General features: G+C 46.2%; 1 protein-coding gene across 10 annotated transcripts in view; it reads right to left on the reverse strand.

The window, feature by feature from the left end:
• The window catches only part of LOC146831437 (histamine H3 receptor-like), a 148,928-nt gene that overhangs the window by 93,556 nt on the left and 36,248 nt on the right, over positions 1-19,124 (reverse strand). For 6 of the 10 annotated variants that reach the window (XR_014961573.1, XR_014961571.1, XR_014961572.1 and 3 more), the window contains exon 2: positions 409-453. The exons of 1 other annotated variant lie outside the window; for it this stretch is intronic. Coding sequence is in view for 3 of the 9 variants with exons in the window: in XM_085605744.1 (XP_085461870.1) it covers positions 409-453 (45 nt within the window). In the remaining 6 variants the exon portion in view is untranslated. Of the gene's footprint in view, positions 1-385; positions 454-645; positions 730-19,124 lie in introns of all 10 variants that reach the window. 3 more of the 10 variants (XR_014961574.1, XR_014961575.1, XR_014961576.1) reach the window with 3 other exon arrangements.

Consider the following 19,124-nt stretch of genomic DNA (forward strand, 5'->3'; position numbering starts at 1 on the left):
GTCTTCCTCTAAATGCCGCATTTCATCCACACTGAGAGTGGCTTCATCATCAGATGATTCCTATAGGACACAAAATTCAATGCCAAAATCCTGGCCTTCTTCCTCAGCCTCATATGTAGAGTCAGTCTCATAATCATGGTCAGAGGAAGACTCTAAAAGCATACCAACAACCTGCTGAGCGGTCATCCTGTGGCTAGTCACAATCCTTACTAAAACAAGTAACTTGGCAAACAAGTCAACAATACCCAACACTGTGTAAAATAAGTAATAAACAAAGTGCGGCTTGATCGAAGAAAAAGTAAAACTACTGGAAAATTAGCAATTGCAAGGTAAAGTGAATCAAATCAAGGCACACAAAGACCTATACACTGTAAATACCACTCACTTTCCACAGAAAGCCAGACTCACCAGCACCTACTCTGCACAGACACAGCAAGCACCAACGATATCCCACTAGAAAGGAAAAACAAAAGAAAATTACACACAAGACAGTACAATTCACATTGTGCACCAATATAAGGAGAATTTCACACACAATAAAACAGAAGCTAAAATATTCTGCTATTACACCATTTACAAAAAAAAGCATTTATGCAGGGCAATGATACTCATTTGGAGTAAAAAGCACAAAAAGAATGTTCTTACCAAACAGATGCAACTATACAAACTGCAGATCAACCCGTAATGAAACCGCAAGCACAAAACTCAAAGCACAACAAAAGTTTTGCACTAGAATAAAAAGGAGAAAAAAATATTATGATCGCTAATGATGACAAGAAATAAAATAGTTAACATTATAAAACACTATGAAGTCTTCCCATGCTAGCCAAGCGCCAATCCACACACAGTCAGCCAAACGCCACATCATGCAGATAATCAGCCACACTACAGTTCACATACAAACTTTCCCTGCCATCTGGTGGCTTCTGCCCCCCTTGGGGGCAAATGGGCTTACAGATATATGGCTGCATTGCCACCGTAGAGGAGCCACAAATGGCTAAAACAGTCACCCCCAAAAGCAGAGTGACCCTTGCCCAAGGAGCCACTCCCTTACACAAGAGGCACCACATAGAGTAAAATCCCTGGGGTCTAGTGGCATCTGCCCTCCTTGAGGGCAAGTGGGCCTAAAACTATAAGGCCAATCTACCCGCAAGGGGGGACAGAAACAGCTAAAATATTCACTCCAAAAAGGTGAGCGACCCTTGCCCAAGGGGCCACTCCCCAAAACACTATGTGCCATACATAGGAAAATCCCTAGAGGTCTAGTCACTTCCAGATGGGCCTACAAATATATGTCCAATCTACCCCAAGGGAGACATAAACAGCCATACTGTTGCACAAGGGGCCCTTTCCCAAAGCATTTGGCACCATATACAATAAAGTAGAGGTGGTCTAGTGGTGTTCTGACCCCCGTGGGGGCAGATGGGCCTAATAATATTTTTGATCTCCACCAGGGGGGACAGAGAATGAACAAAACATTTTCCCAATAAAGGGTAGTGACCCTTGGCGAAGAGGATGCTCTTCAACGAATACAACATGATATCCCTGGTGTCTAGTGAGCTTCTGGCAACAACAGATGGCAGATCGGCCTAAAAATGGCTGATCTGTCCTCAGGGGGGCAGAATTCCTAAAATAATATTGTACTCCAAGGGGAGCGATCCTTTTCCAAGGGGTTGCTCCTTGTATGCAGGTGAACAGGAAATGGCCCTAGTTTCGAGTGGGCTTAGACTCCCAGGTGCTATATGGCCTAAAAAAGAGCTCAATCAGCCACCAAGGGAGGTAGAAACATGGAACAAATATGTTCCCTGGGGAGCGACCCTTGCCTAAGAGTCGCTCCACTCAAAATTGCCCATGTACAAAGCCTAGTGGTCTGCTGGGTGGATTCATGTACCACAATTGCGGCCCCACCGTGATCATGGAGCAGGAATCCACCTTTTACAGAAACAGAGGGAAAATCCTTTCCTGCTGCATCTGTATTTTTATATACCCCCACCGCCCAGGTAGATGGACTAACCAAAATAACATTGTCTCCCTGGACGCACTGAAAGAAAATGGCTTCCAACACGTCCCTGGCTGCACCGGATGACGTCTGTGCACCCTGAGCACACTGATTTCATCAAATCGCCAAAGATGGGGTTGGGGTAGCTGCTGAAGCACTTCCGCTGCCATCCCCAGGGGGTGTAAATGGGTGGCCCATGGAGGGAGTGCCAGCGCTTCCCCCATGGGTAGCTACCAGGAAGTAATGGTTACATCCTTGGTGTAACAGCACCGCAGCTGCGGGCATAACCATTATGTCCTAGGCATGCAAGGGGTTAAAGTCAACATGTAATATGAGAGGAAGCTGAGGTGTGGATGGGAGAATGTAGAAGAAGAGGAAGAAGGAAAACACATTTTATTTTTAATACTTTGATGTATCCTCTGTCTAAGATCAAACATTGTTACAATGTGAGTTCAGGCTAGCTATTGAATTTATACCTCTGTTTGAGAATTACCAGTTTAAGTGGATGACTTTTGCTTGGTTTTCGTGGCAATGGTACTTCAATATAGATGGTTATAGGGTTAATTGACTACAGTATTTCCAAGATCATATCTTATCAATTGCAGCAAATGAAGAATTCCTGTGTGGAATTTTGCTTTGCATCTGTACATTTGGCTACTGTAGAGTAGTAGGTCAGCAGCGTTCTACGATAAGGATGGAAACATTTTTGTATGTTTGCACAGTTAAAAATGGTTACTCTTTTGATTGTGATACTAAATTGTCATGAGGTTAACACATAATACATACCTATCTTTTATGTGAAGGTTCCACTGTTCTACTTGACAGGTGACAACCGACTCATGTTTACTAATAACAAAATGGTGTTATGAAAAATAGAAATAAAAAGTGTACTTTTCTGAGATCAGAAGTAAAATAAATTGCCCAGGCAATTGACATTGAAAACGTGGATGGACTATTGTGAATGTGACATAGAAAGGATCAAGAAGAAGGTATAATGAACCCAGCTATTTAATAAAAAGGCAACACTTATTTTAAAACTTAACACATTGAACAATGGTTCGAATTTTATCTCCGAACATTACAACATTTGACTTACTTCCTGTTTCCATACACTTCTCATAAACTAACTCAGTTGATTTCCCACCAGATTGAAGTCTGTCTCACATAGCTTCATTTTTCCCACACAGGTACCATATTTCTAGATGTCCTTTTGATAGACTTACATATGAACTACAATATCCACAATCCTCAGTGCCCACAGAACTCACATTATTGGCATGTATATAAATACATTTCTGAAAGACCTTGACCCAAAGAAATGTAACCATGTACACAACTCATCATAAATCTCCTGTAAACCTTTCTGCAAGTTCTCACATACCAGACAAACATTCTTATCATACAGTGCATCAGGATGTCTCTTCCAGACCTAGTATCATGATTAAGTGTGTGCATCTTCAGAAGATTTCCCTCCACATACTGTAAGGTTCCCCATTGAAGGTGAACTGGCTTACCAACTGAGGACATTCAAATGAATATAAACCTTTTCACTTTAAAATTCTGCTTTGAAGTTTATTCTCTTCCATTCCCAGCCCCTGTTGGGGAATGGGCCCAAAAATACTGTGACAACAAACCTCCAAATAAGACATGTTGATCAACAAGAGATATTTTGCTTGTATTCACCACACTCTCTGCCCATAAGTATCTAAACTATGACCATTTGCATACACCGACCATTAATATCTTTAGTTTCTTTCTAGTGAAACTCACATTTTCTTTTCCTGAACGTATACACCACATGGGAGGTTGCCAATAGTGTCAAAAGTGCACAACATAACTTGCCCAACTTTCTAAAAGTATATCCCACCCATCATAAATGTAAAAGCCATGGCAACCCAGACCCTCTCCCTGTAGAGTTCCTTCAAATCTTTAGGGTAAAAAAGCTTCCACACTATTTTTGCAGGGTCAGGGCATTATCTGATGAGTTTAGTGTGGCAGAACACAAAGCAAGAGTCCATTGCCCTACCCCTTATCATTCTCTTCTGCTACACTCCTTCCTGGTTAAGGAATAAATTGCATTAGAAAACTTAAACAATACAAAAAAATAAACTAGTTCCGTTTCCATTTTTAGCTTAGGTAGACCTGTGTTTCACAATAGTGTTCAATACTGCAAAATTTGATTTCTTCTATATGGTCACGCCATTAGCTGCTGAGGCTTTTCCTACCACGGGGCTGAGCCCTTCTTTTCGTTGCTTAAGAATACAGAACTTCTTTTACTACAAATTGTATTTAGGACAAATTTGCCTCTTTCCCCCCCCTACATATTAGGGATTCAAACTGTAGCCAGGGTTCTTGGACTCCCTTGAAAGGACAAGAAAAATATAGCAAATTTATCAAGCCAAAGCTTAGCAATGATTCTTTGTTGTAAGGGGTTTAAATTGTGTGGTGTGTGAATGCATATGCAGATAACATGCATCCATGTGCCCATAGACAGATACACAACTTACCTTTAAACACACTTACAGTTAGACAATATTCATACAAGTAGACAGGCAATCATACAACATATAATCAGGTATGGGCACAGCCAGGTAACAGTTACTGGTCCACATGCTAACATAGATGGATGCTATAATGGAAACAACCCAGACTCGACAGTCTGAGACCATTGAAAGCAGGCTGTCTTTAAGAAAGACAGGCAAAAGGCATTGGCCCTAGACAACGGAGATATGCTGCATGTTACAATCTATTAGTTTTCCAGCTAAGTACTCAATCAATCAATCAGGACCACTAGGAGTCATTCCATGCGCTGTTGCCAAAGATCAATACATCCCTTGTGTCTGTGTTCATCTGCAGGCAGTTGTTCTTCATCCAGTCGGTGATGTTTGTCATACATCTGCCGAAGTTGGTTCCGGTGGTGGTTTATCAGTGAGTGAGAAGACAAGTTGGGTGTCACCTGCATCAGGAATTAATTTGAGACCGTGAGCACTGACGATGTTGGCCAGTGGGGTCATATATGCGTTAAAGAGCATGGGGATGAGGTATGAGGCCTGGGGCTCAAAGGTGAAAGATGGGAGATGGATCGTCTAGGTTCTTCCAGTGAGGAAGGAGATGATTCATCCGATGCACATGCTGAAGTGGTAGAGTCTTTCAATCAGTGTGTAGTGGGATACGGTGTTGAAGGCTACCGAAAAGTGAAGTAAGATCAAACCTGCCGCTTCTCTTCTGTTGAAGAGGGTTCAGATGTCAAAGATCGCTGCAATCAGGGCAGTTTTGGTGCTGTGATTGCTGTGGAAGCTAGATTGGGAGGTGTTGAGTTGCTGGTTCAGCTCCAAGTTTGTCAAGAGTTGATTGCTGATGATTTTTTCCAGTACCTTTACTGTGAATAAGAGCAGGGAGATTGGCCAATAGTTGTTCAGTTCACTGGGATCAGCGGAGGGTTATTTGAGCTGTGGTCTGACTTCGGCATGTTTCCACGCATCAGAAAATGTTGCGATGATGATAGTCGTGTTGAGCAGGGTGGTGAGATCCTGGCTGATCCTTTGATTTCTGAAGTTGAAGAAGAGGTGAGGGCATGGGTCTGTGGGAGATCCCAAGTGGAAGTATTTCAAGGTGGCAGTGATGTCCTGGGTGGGGAGGATGTCCCTGGAGGTCAGTGTGCGTTTAATGTTAGTTACGGTGGTGGCGTATCTGTCATGTTGTGGAAGACGTTTGCGAGGATGTCACACAGCTCCTGTCAAGGATGATATTGTTTTCATTGGCAGTTGGGTTGGAGAATTCCTTAACAATGTTGAAAAGTTCCTTGATGTTGTTGGCGCTGGTTTAGATGTGTGCTGAAAGAGCTGTTAGTTGCTCTCAGGTCTTAAAGGCTGCCCTATCAGAGGTGTCCTTGCTAGCATGCCATCTCCTCTCCAACTGTTTGCTGTACCGCCTCACTGTGCTGAGTTTTTGGGTGTACCAGCTGGCCTTTCTGGAGTATTTTATCTAGATGTTTTTCTTTATGGGGACAATGCTGTCTGTACAATTAATAATTGAGACGTTGAATTTTTTCACTCCCTGTTCGAGGTTGGTGGTGATAGCAGGGTTGGAGGTGTTGAGGCCGTTTGCCCAGCTGGTTTTACCATCTGTGGTGGGGGGCATTGGCCTTCCTGGGGGTCCAGGTGTGGGGGCTGCCTGTTGCTAATGATTGCTATTTTGGATCACTGATGCTTATTACTATTGGGATCGCTGATGCCCATCCCAGTTTAAGGCCTTTGATGCCCAATGCAGTCTAGGTAAATTGATGTTTCATGACAACTCTTTCTCCACCACTCTGCAAATGCACCTCCTGGCTCACTACTAGTAGGGGATAAATCCCCTTGGCTATCGAGGGTGCTTGGGGACCAACTACCCCTCCTGTTACCTCCAGTAAGTCCCACACAGAGGGTTTTTGGTGGCCATGCCCCCTTTCTCCACCACTCTGCAAATGCACATCCTGGCACACTACTTGTTCAGGGGTAATGTCCCTTTGGCTCTTGAGGGCCCCAAGGGGCCCACCAGCCTTCCTGTTACCTCCAGTAAGATCCACACAGGAAGATTGCTGAGAGGTCATCAGAGGCCACGCCCTCGTTCTCCACTGCTCTGCAAGCACGTCTCCTGGCATACTACTCATTGGGGAAGAAGTCCACTTTAGACCTGAGGCCCTCAGAAGGCAAGGTGACCTCACCCTCCCACCAGCAGTGAGCTAAAAGGGACATTTGCAGAGTGATAGGAAAAGTGGGCATCCTATTCTGTGGGGCTTACTGTAGGTAACAGGAGGTCTTCATGGGCACTAAGGACCCTTAGCAGCAAATGGGTCCTCATCTCCCAACCAGGAGCATGCCAGGAGGTGAATTTGCAGAGTAGTGGTGAAAGGGGAAGGGACCTCCGTTGAGTTGCCGGCTTTTGGTTTTTTATTATGTAGGAAGGACCCCCCTCCTAGGTTGATTTCAACCCCGGGGCCCCCATCCCCTGGGGCCAGGGCACTTCATTGGAGACCGAGCAGGAACCTTCAGGTTTTCCAAGTTTCCTCTAAGCTTTCTGGCTTCTGCGGGGGCCGTCATTGCTTTTACACACAGGGAGCTGCTGACATGCAGCTCTCTGTGTGTAAAAGCACCACTCCCGCTAAGACATAGCAAACAAGTACTCTGCTTTCATGAAGCAAGATCACAAAATGCTCTTGCTTGCTGAAATCCGAGAAGGTGTCTGTTTCCCTGCAAGATGTAAAGCAAGCAGAGAAACAGGCACATTGCCTTTGGGATCCCTAGGGTGTCTGTTAGCAGCTCACTGGAATTCATAGCAATGCTGTCTCCCTTGAGGGAGCTGGCAGTTACTGCTGGGGCATTGAGGCTCCCCGTGCGGTCCCCAACATTTTAAACGTGAGTACCCTAGGTGGGACCAGGGTGCCCGCACGACAGGCCGGGCCCAGGAAAATGGGATCCCCAGGGATGAAATGTTGAAATATTTATTTTTAAAAGGAGGAGGCACCGGGGAATGGAGTCTCCAGAGCCAAAAATGGGATGGGTGGGGGGGCCATGCAACTCCCCTACCTTTTTCTGTATAAAAAAATTGAAAAAGTGGCAAGCCCCGGGGATGGTGTCCATTGGCTCCAAAACAGTCTAGGGAAGGGGGGCACGCGATGCCCCATTCCTAAAAAATTAAGATACATTTTGCAAAAGCCAGCAATTTGCCGGTAGACCCACCCCCTTTCTCTACCACTCTGCAAATACACCTCCTGGTGCACTGATGGTTGGGGGAAGAAGTTCCCTTGGCAGCTGAGGGTCTTTAGGGGCCAAATAGACTTCCTGTTACCTCCAGTAAGCCCCACCCAGTGGGATTGCTGAGAGGTGGTCGAAAGCCATGCTCCCTTTCTCCACCACTCTGCAAACTAACCTCTCAGCGCACTGCTGGTGGAGAAATTAGTTCCCTTTGCCTCCTGACAGCCTGAGGACAAAGTGGGATTCTTTCCCTAAGCAACAGTGCGCCAGGGGGCGAGTTTGCACAGTGTTGGAGAAAGGGGACATGGCCTCATTTGACATCTCAGCAATCCAGCTGTGTGGGTCTTACTGGAGATAACAGGATGGCTAGTTGGCCCCCAGGACCCTCAAGAGTCAAGGGGACTTTATCCCCCAATTAGTAGTATGCCAGGAGGTGCGTTTACAGGTTGGTAAAAAAAGGGGGCATGGCCACCAAAAAGCTCTCGGCAAACCCTCTGTGTGGGACTTGCGGAAGAAGAGGTAGTTGGCTCACAAGGACCCTCAATAGCCAAAAGGACTTCATTACCCTATTAGTAGTGCACCCTGAGGCGTGTTTGCAGAGTGGTGGCAAAACGGGCCATGGCCTCCTACCAGCTCTCAGAAATCCTGCGGTGTGGGACTTACTGGAGGTAACAGGAGGGGTAGTTTCCCCCCAAGGACATCCGTGGGGGCCAACTATCCCTCCTGTTATCTCCATTAGGTCCCACACAGTGGGATTGCTAAGAGGTATTCGGAAGCCATGCCCCCTTTCTCCACCACTTTGCAAATATGGCTCCTGGAGCAATAATGATTTGATAAGAAAGTCCACTTTACTCCGGAGGGACCTTGGGGGCCAAGAATCCCTCCTGGTACCTCCTGTAAATCCTATATAATGGGATTCCTGAGAGCTAGTGACAGGCCCGGACCCTTTTTCCACCACTCTGTAAACCCAAGTACTACTTAAAAAAACATAGATATTCACTGAAAAAAATGCAAGGTTACAGGGATGTTAAAGTTAGGAAATAGAATTTTTTTTAAAACTTGAAAATTCGCTGCAAACAACTGAAAGTTTAAAGGGACGTTATAGTTAAGCTGAATTTTCACTCATATAAAATCAGAGAAATTAAGCCATGATAGTTAGTGATCTAACTATAACTCACGCCTCCAAAATGCAATGCTCATGACCTCACATGACATGGTCAGTGACATCACTAATTACATCTCAAATGACATTATTGATGACATCAGTGTTGACATCATCCACAGACTCTCTAATACCGACTCACACGTCCATATAACCTTTAATCCTTCCACTCCAACATTCCGCACTACCATTCTCAAATCCATTCACGCACTCATGCCAGTACTTACACAGCCACTTACTAATTCATAGATCAACACACACGTCCACTCACTCACCCATACAGCCACTCATACACACACTCTCTCACTAATATAGCCACTAGACATATCCACTTATAACCCGTACAGCAACTCATACACTGAGTCAGTCATCCATGGAGCTACTCCCACACCTACTCACTCACCTGTATAGTCAATAAGAAATCTACTTACCCACCCATACAATTACACACACTCATGTGCTTAATCATACAGATACAAACACATACTCACTCACCCATACATCACTCTCACATTCACTCATTCACCCATATAGTCACTCACATACCCCATCACTCACCTGTACTGCCTTTCACATACCCACTTACTCACCCATATACCATTGACCCATGCACTCATTCACCGACACAGCCAAACCCACAAACACTTACCCATACAGCCCCTCACACAGACACTCACTAACACATACTGCCACTGTCTCACCCAGTCACTCATCCATACAGGCAGTCACACACCCATTTACCCACCCATACAGACACTAAGACACCCATAGAGGTACTCAGACAGGTAATCACTCACCCATACAGAATCTCGCAAACCCACTCACACACCCATACATCCACTTAGACACCAACTGACAGATAGATACAGACATTCACTCAACCAGTTACTCAATCATACAATCACTGAGACAACTAATCACTTACTTATACAGTCAGTCACATGCCTGCTGAATTATCCATATAGATACTCTTACACCTACTGATTCACCCATACACATACACTCATAAACATTTTAAAAAGACTCACAGTCACCGGGTGATGTCACTAGTGATGTCATCTGAGATGTCATCAGTGATGTCACTGAACATGTCATGACTGCTGTAATATGAGATGCACTGCTGTAAGCAGCGCATTGCGGGGACGCGAGTTATAATTAGCTCACTAACTATAACGGCTGAATTTCTCTGATTTGGTAGGAATGAAATGTCAGCCTAACTATAGCATATCTGTAACCTTTGTTTTTTTCCTGTTGAGATATATATATATATATATTCACTTAAAAAACCATAGGTTTCACACATGTTATAGTTAGCTGGACATTTCACTCGTTAAAAACCAATGAAATTCCCCCGTTATAGTTAGTGCAGGCAACTATAACTCACGCGACCGCAATCCTCTGCTGATGACGTCAGATATTACATCACTGTATTTAGACACTTATTTACCCATGTCTTCTTCCATTATTCTTTAGATATACATATATTACAAATATTTATTTTTCATAAAGACACATATGTCATCAGTGATGTAATATCTGACGTCATCAGCAGAGGATTGCGGTCGCGTGAGTTATAGTTGCCTGCACTAACTATAAAGGGGGAATTTCATTGTTTTTTTACGAGTGAAATGTCCAGCTAACTATAACATGTGTGAAACCTATGTTTTTTAAGTGAATTTGCAAGCTTTTTTAAATGCTAATTTGTAACTATAACTTGTGTGAAACCTATGGTTTTTTCAGTGAATCTGTACGGTTTTTTAAATGCTAAGTTATGTATTTATAAATGTATTTTTTTTTCAGGTTTTTCACCGTGCGCGCACCGTGCGCGCACCTCGCGATTTTTGAAAAAAACAAAAATTGTTTTTTTCTCCCTTGGGGGTCCTTCTTTGACCCCCTGACCAAGGCTAGGGGGTCAGGAACTGTCCACTCTGCCCCCTTTTCACATTCTCCATCTTTTTTTTTTACCTCCTCAGACTGCGAGAGACAAAATGGCGGCCGACACTTCCTGGTTTCGACCGATTCGAATGTTTACCGACATCTAACAACCAATCAGAATTGCGCTCGCGCACGGCAGGGTGCGCGCACCGTGCGCGCACGGTGCGCGCGTATAGATATTGATATGCTTTTAAATGCTATTTTCTCAGGAAATACTGAACAGATTTACCGGCAAAAGGCACTTCCTTGACCTTATTGCTACCTCTCTGCCAAATTTCACGTAATTCTGTTCAGCCGTTCGGGCTGTAGCTGCGACTAAAGGTCCTATGGAAAAATGCATGGGGAAAACGCGTTTTGGGACCCCCCCTTTTTCTCGGCCCCCGCTTGACGAATCACCCCAAGACTTTCAGGGTAGGAGCTGAACGGAGCGCCCCATTAGTTTTGAAAATTTCGCGAGGATTCATCGACCGGCGCCAAAGTTATTTAAAATAGAATTTTGAGATTTCCTATGGAAACTAGATTGTAACTATAACTATCTACTGCCGAACGCCAGTAGATAATATATATATGCCAGAAAAACGGTTTAGAGACCCCCGCCCCGCTAGTTGGCCCGGTGATTACTGGCTCCGTCGCCGTTGCGGTGGCAGTCTGTGCATCCAAGTTATTGGAATATCGGGACCCGCCATGGATTTTGGGGAGGAAAGAAGGCGGTCATGAGGTTACCCATCCCCATGTTGGGCGACATGCATTGTCATCGTTGCCCCCGCCAGATACAATCCCTGATTTCTGAGGCTGTGGCGGTCGGGAGACCCATGGAGGCGTGATGTACCTTTGCAAGCAGGAAATTGGTTTCTAAACAAACAGTTCTGCCATTCCGCTCATCCACCAGGCGTTACACCCCGTATGCATTACCTATCTGGATTTTCCACATTGCCTTCTGGGTGTTGCAGTTCTTCAACACCATTTGAACTGACAACAGGTGAGCAGATGACTACAGGGGGCGGAGCGGGCTCTCAGCCAATAAGAGGGCAGCAGGACTTAGGATCGTGAAGTGAAAGCCTCCTGGACATTATGGCGCTGATGAAGGCTGATGTGCAGCCAAAATGCATTCGCCTTACCAAGGAATAAAGCTGCATTCGTGATGTTTCCCGGGGTGGTCTCTACTCATTCGCAAGAAGATGGTTAGTTTATATAGTTTCCGTGTGTGCCAGGAACACGGTTTAGAGACCCCCGCCCCGCTAGTTGGCCCGGTGATTACTGGCTCCGTCGCCGTTGGGGTGGCAGTCTGTGCATCCAAGTTATTGGAATATCGGGACCCGCCATGGATTTTGGGGAGGAAAGAAGGCGGTCATGAGGTTACCCAACCCCATGTTGGGCGACATGCATTGTCATCGTTGCCCCCGCCAGATACAATCCCTGATTTCTGAGGCTGTGGCGGTCGGGAGACCCATGGAGGCGTGATGTTCCTTTGCAAGCAGGAAATTGGTTTCTAAACGAACAGTTCTGCCATTCCGCTCATCCACCAGGCGTTACACCCCGTATGCATTACCTAGCTGGATTTTCCACATTGCCTTCTGGGTGTTGCAGTTCTTCAACACCATTTGAACTGACAACAGGTGAGCAGATGACTACAGGGGGCGGAGCGGGCTCTCAGCCAATAAGAGGGCAGCAGGACTTAGGATCGTGAAGTGAAAGCCTCCTGGACATTATGGCGCTGACGAAGGCTGATGTGCAGCCGAAATGCATTCGCCTTACCAAGGAATAAAGCTGCTTTTGTGATGTTTCCCGGTGTGGTCTCTACTCATTCGCAAGAAGGAGGTTTGCTTATATAGTTTCCGTGTGTGCCAGAAACACGGTTTAGAGACCCCCACCCTTGTAGTTGGCCCGGTGATTACTGGCTTCGTCGCCGTTGCGGTGGCAGTCTGTGCATCCAAGTTACTGGAATATCGGGACCCGCCATGGATTTAGGGGAGGAAAGAAGGCGGTCATGAGGTTACCCATCCCCATGTTGGGCGACATGCATTGTCATCGTTGCCCCCGCCAGATACAATCCCTGATTTCTGAGGCTGTGGCGGTCGGGAGACCCATGGAGGCGTGATGTTCCTTTGCAAGCAGGAAATTGGTTTCTAAACAAACAGTTCTGCCATTCCGCTCATCCACCAGGCGTTACACCCCGTATGCATTACCTAGCTGGATTTTCCACATTGCCTTCTGGGTGTTGCAGTTCTTCAACACCATTTGAACTGACAACAGGTGAGCAGATGACTACAGGGGGCGGAGCGGGCTCTCAGCCAATAAGAGGGCAGCAGGACTTAGGATCGTGAAGTGAAAGCCTCCTGGACATTATGGCGCTGACGAAGGCTGATGTGCAGCCGAAATGCATTCGCCTTACCAAGGAATAAAGGTGCTTTCGTGATGTTTCCCGGTGTGGTCTCTACTCATTCGCAAGAAGGAGGTTCGTTTATATAGTTTCTGTGTGTACCAGAAACACGGTTTAGAGACCCGCGCCCCGCTAGTTGGCCCGGTGATTACTGGCTCCGTCGCCGTTGCGGTGGCAGTCTGTGCATCCAAGTTATTGGAATATCGGGACCCGCCATGGATTTTGGGGAGGAAAGAAGGCGGTCATGAGGTTACCCAACCCCATGTTGGGCGACATGCATTGTCATCGTTGCCCCCGCCAGATACAATCCCTGATTTCTGAGGCTGTGGCGGTCGGGAGACCCATGGAGGCGTGATGTTCCTTTGCAAGCAGGAAATTGGTTTCTAAACGAACAGTTCTGCCATTCCGCTCATCCACCAGGCGTTACACCCCGTATGCATTACCTACCTGGATTTTCCACATTGCCTTCTGGGTGTTGCAGTTCTTCAACACCATTTGAACTGACAACAGGTGAGCAGATGACTACAGGGGGCAGAGCGGGCTCTCAGCCAATAAGAGGGCAGCAGGACTTAGGATCGTGAAGTGAAAGCCTCCTGGACATTATGGCGCTGATGAAGGCTGATGTGCAGCCGAAATGCATTCGCCTCACCAAGGAATAAAGCTGCTTTCGTGATGTTTCCCGGTGTGGTCTCTACTCATTCGCAAGAAGGAGGTTCGTTTATATAGTTTCCGTGTGTGCCAGAAACACGGTTTAGAGACCCCCGCCCCGCTAGTTGGCCCGGTGATTACTGGCTCCGTCGCCGTTGCGGTGGCAGTCTGTGCATCCAAGTTATTGGAATATCGGGACCCGACATGGATTTTGGGGAGGAAAGAAGGCGGTCATGAGGTTACCCATCCCCATGTTGGGCGACATGCATTGTCATCGTTGCCCCCGCCAGATACAATCCCTGATTTCTGAGGCTGTGGCGGTCGGGAGACCCATGGAGGCGTGATGTTCCTTTGCAAGCAGGAAATTGGTTTCTAAACAAACAGTTCTGCCATTCCGCTCATCCACCAGGCGTTACACCCCGTATGCATTACCTATCTGGATTTTCCACATTGCCTTCTGGGTGTTGCAGTTCTTCAACACCATTTGAACTGACAACAGGTGAGCAGATGACTACAGGGGGCGGAGCGGGCTCTCAGCCAATAAGAGGGCAGCAGGACTTAGGATCGTGAAGTGAAAGCCTCCTGGACATTATGGCGCTGATGAAGGCTGATGTGCAGCCAAAATGCATTCGCCTTACCAAGGAATAAAGCTGCATTCGTGATGTTTCCCGGTGTGGTCTCTACTCATTCGCAAGAAGATGGTTCGTTTATATAGTTTCCGTGTGTGCCAGGAACACGGTTTAGAGACCCCCGCCCCGCTAGTTGGCCCGGTGATTACTGGCTCCGTTGCCGTTGCGGTGGCAGTCTGTGCATCCAAGTTATTGGAATATCGGGACCCGCCATGGATTTTGGGGAGGAAAGAAGGCGGTCATGAGGTTACCCAACCCCATGTTGGGCGACATGCATTGTCATCGTTGCCCCCGCCAGATACAATCCCTGATTTCTGAGGCTGTGGCGGTCGGGAGACCCATGGAGGCGTGATGTTCCTTTGCAAGCAGGAAATTGGTTTCTAAACAAACAGTTCTGCCATTCCGCTCATCCACCAGGCGTTACACCCCGTATGCATTACCTAGCTGGATTTTCCACATTGCCTTCTGGGTGTTGCAGTTCTTCAACACCATTTGAACTGACAACAGGTGAGCAGATGACTACAGGGGGCGGAGCGGGCTCTCAGCCAATAAGAGGGCAGCAGGACTTAGGATCGTGAAGTGAAAGCCTCCTGGACATTATGGTGCTGACGAAGGCTGATGTGCAGCCGAAATGCATTCGCCTTACCAAGGAATAAAGCTGCTTTCGTGATGTTTCCCGGTGTGGTCTCTACTCATTCGCAAGAAGGAGGTTCGTTTATATAGTTTCCGTGTGTGCCAGAAACACGGTTTAGAGACCCCCACCCCTTTAGTTGGCCCGGTGATTACTGGTTCCGTCGCCGTTGCGGTGGCAGTCTGTGCATCCAAGTTATTGGAATATCGGGACCCGCCATGGATTTAGGGGAGGAAAGAAGGCGGTCATGAGGTTACCCAACCCCATGTTGGGCGACATGCATTGTCATCATTGCCCCCGCTAGATACAATCCCTGATTTCTGAGGCTGTGGCGGTCGGGAGACCCATGGAGGCGTGATGTTCCTTTGCAAGCAGGAAATTGGTTTCTAAACAAACAGTTCTGCCATTCCGCTCATCCACCAGGCGTTACACCCCGTATGCATTACCTACCTGGATTTTCCACATTGCCTTCTGGGTGTTGCAGTTCTTCAACACCATTTGAACTGACAACAGGTGAGCAGATGACTACAGGGGGCGGAGCGGGCTCTCAGCCAATAAGAGGGCAGCAGGACTTAGGATCGTGAAGTGAAAGCCTCCTGGACATTATGGCGCTGACGAAGGCTGATGTGCAGCCGAAATGCATTCGCCTTACCAAGGAATAAAGCTGCTTTCGTGATGTTTCCCGGTGTGGTCTCTACTCATTCGCAAGAAGGAGGTTCGTTTATATATATATATATATATATATATATATATATAATAAAGGTTAAAGTAATGTTATAGTTAGGTGTGATAAAAAGATTTACTTTTAACTACAAAATTCCCTGTAGGAAGCAAACAATAAAGTAAAGTTATAGTTAGGAGGAACTGTAAGTGATATCATTAACCTTTATAACTAAAAAAAACACAGATATTCACCAGTTATAGACAGCAGAGCTAACTATAACCTGCATTCCCACCATGCACTCATAATTACTTCACATATGACATCACTCATAACAGGTTCTATGACATCACTGATGGCATCTCAAATTACATTATTGATGACATCTTCTGAGTGTGCTAGTTTGTTTCATAGTTTACATAGTGGCAGGTAAGCACCATATTACATTTCTACTAAAATGTATGCAGCCTGTGGGCAGCCAATAGTTGTATCTGTTTACAAAATGCATGTGCTTCTAATGCATCGTAGGCGTGCAGAGGCATTGAACATGTTACAAATCTTTGTATTGAAGAGTAACTCTGTGAGTAGGTCACAGATCATGATTTGTATTCATTATGTTCCACACTAATGTTTTTGGTTCTGTCAAAACGTTTTCCAGCAGGTCAAAGATTCTATGTAATACATACTTAGGGGCCGGTTGCATGGTGGTTGTGAAGCCTCTGACCGACAGTCAGAAGCTTTCTGACCGTGTTGGATACCTTCCAACTGACACGGTCGGTTTGCGGTCCGACTGCCCGATTACGATGTCCGCGGACAGAATGTAAGCTGCCCGGTCATTCCAACTTGGTTCCAACCACCTCTTCCGTAATTGCACCCTAACCCCTTATGGACGGTGTTTCCACCGTCAGGATTACGATGCCAGATCCTGAGTGCCTTTCCTTGCCAGCCTTTCCGACATGGAACGGCTGTTGGATAGTGACTTTAGGGGCTGCTAGAAGGTCTTCCTTGCCCTGTGGCCTACAATTGGTGGCCGAGGGGGTACCTGAGGTAGCCACTGTAAAGCTCTGCACTGGCAGTCCTGGTAGAATGGGGTAGGTGTAAACGAGACACGAACTCGGCGTGTCAAACGCGAGGAACTCCTTGCGTTTATCTACCAGGAACTGCAGTGGACTATCCTTAGGAATTCTTAGGGTAGACCGAGCTGCAGGTAACACTACAACTGTGACTTAGAATGCTCACTGTTTATTAAGATATTATGATGAATTTTAGATGTAGATAGAGAATATCTTTTGGTCCTGAGGAATCGCCAGAGTATTTCTCTAATGGAGCGAGAAACATGTCGACCTTATTGAGGCAGTGTATATAACCTAGTCTATAACCCTAAGTTAGTAACACTCAACCTCATAGTTTTTTTAATTAGGGGAGAAGGCTTCCTAATAAATTGGTTGAGTAAGCACTTCGACCCCTATTTTTAATCAACACACTTCATCTACATCACCCTAGGGCCCCACACACCCATGCAACTACCGGCTTCATTGGATAAAAAGACCTCCACTAAAGTGCTCCTTAAACAAGAGCCCGTCGGGTATTGCACCAGCCGACTCGACGCAGGAGCAGCCCGATGATGACGCGATACATCCGAAGGGGTACGTGAACCACGATACCATTTAGGTTGTGTGAGGGCCTCAATATCCAATATTGCAATTGTCCGTGAACACAATTTCTTCCCTCTTCCCTTCCCTTACCTTTCCACTTACAGGAACAGCTCTGTCATTTTTGTTGTAGACACCATGGGGTGCCTGCGACAGAGTGCAGGGTTTTACACACAACTCCCAATTTTCCCATAGGAGCTTGTGTTATGGCCGGTTTACAGGCATAACTCTAGCTCCCATAACCCACATCTCTTGACTGGGGGCAAGTATGTTGCTTTGTTCTGCATTCCGTCAATCAATTGTGTGTCTTTTGCTTTCTCGCCCTTAGTGCGCCCAGTATGCCCAGACATGGGTCCAGGACTCAAAGTGCCACTGGATTAAATCTATCCTGGCTGATGAGGGGTGAAACCCCGATACCGGTTCTAGGATGCTTGTTTCTGATCCAGGGAGGAACTGGCTGGGCTGGACTGTTGCCATGAGGCACAGGGTCAAGACCGGTTTATATATAGCCAGGTCTAAACTGGGGTGGCATGGTGAGCAAATGAATGATGGATTTAAAGCAGATCTCTTGGCTGGGGGCAAAGGTTTTGATTTATTCTGCATTTAGTCCCTCAATTGTGTGTCCTTTGCTTCATATAACATAAGGTGCTGTGTAACACCGTCCCACAGCTCAATGACTGCTACTCAGTGGTTATTGCTAATAACATATTGATAGTATCGCTCGATAGTTGCTGCTTGGGCCAGATGGGTTCCCATTCAATAGCCACTTATAGGAACACTAGAGTGCTGCTTAATGGGTCTTTTAATAACACTGTGTGCTGCACTTTGAGTGGTGCAGGTACAGGCTGCAGTGGGGGTGCTGCAGGGTGGTGTGGCGGGGTGGGGGAGGGGCAGGGGAGGGGGTAGTGGAGTGAAACATTCGACGGGAAGGAGTAAAGTAAGTATTTTACTTTACTCCTGGCCCTACCGCCACTGGATACATGAGACATGCAGATTCCAGGGAGTATGAGGTACAAAATTGAGGAATACCTAATCTGTCCTTGAGATCCAAACCCAAATACTTGCATTTCAGGAAAATCCTGAAAATTGAACTATTCAGACTCGTTTTCTATGGCACTTCCATGTCCCTCACATGACTCCAGATGATCAGCTAAGCGAATCTACCCTACCTGATATCTGTACTTAATTAGAGCAAGTGGTTCCCGGTGCTCTGCACTCCACTTATTTGTCAACACTACACTTGACAGTGTGGGGGCATGGTGGCGCTGTTGGTCTAATTTAGAGTGAGCACAAACAATATTAATTAAAAAGACCATAACTGCCTCCACAGCTATTCTTATTGATTTGGGGGCTTGCAATAGTCAGAACCGTCACACTTTTAGGAGTGTGATGGTTATTAGTTGTGTTGTCACTGCAATTGGCAGCACTGACAGTGGCAATGGGCGATACAAGCGGAAGAGGACTCCTGACGACGGCCCTGGTACTTATATTTTCACAAATGAAGCACTGCTTGATATTGTGTTTCTTCGCCTACGTAGCTTTATCCTCCGAGTGGACAATGTTTTAATTCCCTTTCTGTGCTCGAAGTAATTACAAACAACAGGAGTCCCTAGGCATGAGTTGAGTAAAAAGGGGAGTAAAAAAAGTTGTTCATGCGAAAAAATGTTTGTAGCAATGAGAAAAAGGTTGGAG

The sequence above is a fragment of the Triturus cristatus genome, chromosome 5_1 (genome assembly GCF_964204655.1).
Source record: "Triturus cristatus chromosome 5_1, aTriCri1.1, whole genome shotgun sequence".
Classification (NCBI taxonomy): domain Eukaryota; kingdom Metazoa; phylum Chordata; class Amphibia; order Caudata; family Salamandridae; genus Triturus; species Triturus cristatus.